Source organism: Trachemys scripta, chromosome 24 (assembly GCF_013100865.1).
Source record: "Trachemys scripta elegans isolate TJP31775 chromosome 24, CAS_Tse_1.0, whole genome shotgun sequence".
Taxonomy (NCBI): Eukaryota; Metazoa; Chordata; order Testudines; family Emydidae; genus Trachemys; species Trachemys scripta.
Window position 1 is genome coordinate 699,857 of NC_048321.1, and position 2,497 is coordinate 702,353.

Below are 2,497 nucleotides of genomic sequence, written 5' to 3' on the forward strand. Positions count from 1 at the left end.
TCACTGCACCATCTGCGAATCCTCTGTGGCTACGTTCTCCGTAGCCTCCAGCCAGACCCCAGGGCAGAGCCGGACGAGCTGAAGCTTCTCCCAGGTGGCCTGCAGACACTCCAGGCATATCTTCTGGAAAGACGAGGAGGAGAAGTAGAAGATGATGGGGTCTAAGCTGGCATTGAAAGTGCTGAGGAGCAGGGCGTAGACTCTCCACTCTGGGCTCTTATTCTCCATGTAGCCCACCACGTGGGAGATGTTGAAGGGGGTGAAGCAGACCAGGAAGAGGAGAAATGTAGCTGCCACCAGCCCGATGGCCCGGCGCTTCCTCCTGGGGTTCACCAGTGGCAGAGAGCGTATGATGGCGATGAATCTAGTGTAGCAGAAGGTGGTGATGCCCAGCGGAAGGCAGAAGAGGACCAAGAACATCTCCAGGCGGACGGGCAGCAGGACCGCCAGCTGGTGGTCGGTGAAGGTGGCGTAGCAGCGGGTGAGGTTGCCCGCTGTGTCATTGCCCCTGGCCTGGTACTGGACCACGTAGATAACGCTGCAGTGGGAGAAAGCAGCCACCCAGAACAAGGCCACGGCCACCACAGCGTAGGACAGCCGGCGCCCCGCCTTGTAGCGGAGGGGGAAGGCCACACTGAGGTAACGGTCAACACTGACGCCAGTGAGCGAGAGGGTGGTAAGGTAGATGCTGCTGAAGAAGAGGAGGCCGGAGAGGGGGCAGAGGAAATCTGGCATCTTCCAGTTCATCTCCCAGGAGGCCTCGGCAATGCGGATGGGCAGGAAGGCCAGCAGCACCAGGTCGGACACTGTCAGGTTAAGGAGCAGGACGTCGGATGGCAGCAGGCGCCGGCGGGCCTTCACCACGAAGACACAGAAGGCCAGCAAGTTGAGGGGCAGGCCTGTCACAAAGGTCACCATGTAGACGGCCAGGGAGAGCTGGGGGCTGCTGATGGAAGGCATGGTGGGAAGAAGGGGGTGGCAGGGGCTGGGTTGACAATAGCAACCAGGGATCCGCTAGGCCTTGGGATGGGAATGGAGATGGAGATGGGTTACCAATAGCAACCAGGCCTTGGGTAGGGCTGGAGGCGGGGTTCCCGCAAGGCTCATTCACTGCGGAGAAAGGAGAGACAGGTGGGGTTAGCGAGCCCCCTTCGAGATCAGTCCTTAGACCAGTGGTTCTCAAACATTTTTACTGGTGATCACTTTCACATAGCAAGCGTCTGAGTGTGGACCCCCCCCTTACAAATTAATAGCACTTTTTATATATTTAACACCTTTGTAAATGCTGGAGGCAAAGCGGGGTTTGGGGTGGAGGTTGACAGCTCGCGACCCCCCCATGTAATAACCTCGTGACCCCCTGAGGGGTCCCAACCCCCAGTTTGAGAACGCCCTGGACAAACTCCCTGGAGCCGGGGAGCAGCTCTTGGCTCTGTCTGTGCAGCTCCTAGTGCAGCAGGGTCCCGGGGCACCTGGGTGATACTGTAACGCATCTAAATAGCACTAATAACGTACAGCACCTGGCGTATGCGGGGTCCTGGGCCAGGGCTGGCGGCCCCTCGATCCTACCACAGTACAGATAAGAATATTACTCATCATTCCATTTGGTAGGAAACTTTCAAAAGCACTGACCCCGCCCCCTTCCACTCAGAACTTTGTTTTCTGAGTGACTGTTTTGAAAGTTTTTTCCAAGAATTTGGAGCAAAAAACCCCAAACCGCCCTCACACTTTGTCTCAGTCTCTGCCCCCTCCCTTTCTTTTTTATTCCCCCACCTCAAAAAAGAGAGTGGAAAAATTACAACAGTGAGTGAAAGTGGGGAAATAAGAACACTTTCACTTCCCCGCCCCCTTTTATCTCACTGGGGAGAAAATTGCAGATTCATGGATTCCAAGGCCCAGAGGGACCATTACGGTCATCCAGTCCCACTCTGAGCAGGGGGGTCGGGCCATCAATCACGGATCACTCTCTCTCTAAGGCAGCGAGCCCCTGGGCCCAGCGCCCCACAGCGTCTCATCCCATCTTGACCCCGCCTTTCATCTCCACTCCAGCACTCTAAGATGTTTACATTGTTCCCGGCCTGGAGCGAAACTGTTAGTGTTCCCCAAGAACTGCTATAAATCCTCCCGGCCAACAGCTTGATGTCTCTCCCCACCGCGTTATGGCAGGAACGCCGAGTGTTCCACCTTCCTACGTCTCACCTCTAGGGGGCTCTGGTTACTCAGGACCCCTGGGGTCTATCCCCAGCTCTCTGAGGGCAATGGAGTCTAGTGGTTAGAGCAAGGAGGCTGGGAACCAGGACTCCTGGGTTCTTTCCCCAACGCTGGGAGAAGAGGGGTTTAGTGGTTAAAGCAGAGGACTGGGAACCAGGACTCCTGGGTTCTCTCCCCAGCTTTGGGTGGGGACGGGTCTAGTGGTTAGAGCAGGGGAGGCTGGGAGCCAAGACTCCACGACAGCCACACCTGTGCCCGGGGTAATGGCCCTGCCAGGCAAAGAGCAATG

At 56.8% G+C, this 2,497-nt stretch overlaps 1 protein-coding gene across 1 annotated transcript; it reads right to left on the bottom strand.

Annotated features, from left to right (window-relative positions):
* LOC117869820 (free fatty acid receptor 3-like) lies at positions 1–960 on the bottom strand. Its single transcript, XM_034756928.1, has one exon. It carries the CDS (start codon positions 958–960, stop codon positions 1–3), a length of 960 nt encoding a protein of 319 aa, XP_034612819.1.
* Positions 961–2,497: the final 1,537 nt, after the last annotated feature.

What these genes read in the sequence shown, in the direction of transcription:
- LOC117869820 (XM_034756928.1), bottom strand. Translation starts at nt 960, where the DNA reads ATGCCTTCCATCAGCAGCCCCCAGCTCTCCCTGGCCGTCTACATGGTG.